The sequence below is a fragment of the Wasmannia auropunctata genome, unplaced genomic scaffold (assembly GCF_000956235.1).
Source record: "Wasmannia auropunctata unplaced genomic scaffold, wasmannia.A_1.0 LD278892.1, whole genome shotgun sequence".
In the NCBI taxonomy this organism is placed as follows: Eukaryota; Metazoa; Arthropoda; class Insecta; order Hymenoptera; family Formicidae; genus Wasmannia; species Wasmannia auropunctata.
This window is the reverse complement of record NW_012083998.1, coordinates 1-1,190: the sequence shown is the minus strand read 5'-3', so window position 1 is coordinate 1,190 and position 1,190 is coordinate 1. Positions and strand designations below refer to the sequence as shown.

Here is a 1,190-nt window from a genome sequence, read left to right as displayed (position 1 = left end):
TTCTATCTCTCATAGTTTCGATGATATTCACGTCGGAAGAAAAAAACCGATTTTTTAAAGGGGTGATTTCATTCCGTCAAAACGGAATAGAGCATCAACAAAAAATAGTTTTGTACTACGGATGAACTGCTACTTTTACACAAAGTTTCAGACTTTTCTGAATTTTCGGGTTCCCTAACTTCCCTTGATAGTCATTGTACTACATTTGGATTATTTACAACTGTCTTTGCACCGAAATCTTTTGGATAAAGGCAAAACTGAAATCTAGAACATAATAATGTCCAAATAAGGTACATATACGAAAATATAAAAAAAACTTTCAGATTTGGAGTAAAAACCTGATTATTATTGCGTTTTGAACTCAAAGTACTAGTTTTTTTCGGGAACTTTTATCTCTATAATCCACTAGACGGTATACATTGAGTAATGCGCTGATTGTGTTTACTTTTATCAAACCAAGAAGGAAATGGAACTGCACAACGATCGTGCTAAAAGACAATTATACTGTGGATTTTGGCATGACCTACCAAAACGTCTATCTAGAGCGGTAGAACACTTCTTTTATCGGTAAATCTTTAGATTTTCATCAAACTGACAAGTATCGAACAGTTTAATAATTGAGCAACGTTGCTGTCTTTGTATAGGCTTGGAGTGCATATCGCTCAAAATCCATACAAATGGATAAGCGGATGTCTCGTGGTAGTATTAATCTGTATAATCCTCGGCCTGTTTCGTTTCCGGCAAGAAAAGAATATTGTTAAACTGTGGGCTCCACCAGATTCTACCTTTGCGAAAGCTACCGAATGGTTAATGTCGCATTACCTGGAAACTCTGCGAATTGAAACGTTTATTCTAACTGGTGATAATGTTTTAGAACAGGAAACGCTTATTAAGGTAAATGTAAAATGGAACAGGTAATTTGTTTCTCAATTGATTTTGAATTTATTTTCGATTGTCATGCAATATTTATTGTGAACTATCAGCAATGCAGAGTACATTTTTTAATCATATGTTGCAGTTAAACGAGATCACTAAACAAATAATTTCTAGTCAGACACCGATCGAAAACATTTCTTGGACCGATGTCTGTATGAAGTAAGCATAAGTTGTAAAATTTTTGAAAGATTGAAATTATTACATATTTTAAAATTTTGCATGAGTTTTTTTACAAAAAAAAAGAAAAAATGATT

The 1,190-nt window shown here is 33.1% G+C and overlaps 1 protein-coding gene across 1 annotated transcript; it reads left to right on the top strand.

Moving 5' to 3' along the window:
• Positions 1 to 347: 347 nt before the first annotated feature.
• LOC105461755 lies at positions 348 to 1,095 on the top strand (the record flags this gene model as incomplete). The annotated part of the gene is made up of 3 exons (XM_011708264.1): positions 348 to 567; positions 645 to 894; positions 1,019 to 1,095. Coding segments are annotated over exons 1-3 (428 nt in total), but the record flags the coding sequence as incomplete, so codon positions are not given.
• Positions 1,096 to 1,190: the final 95 nt, after the last annotated feature.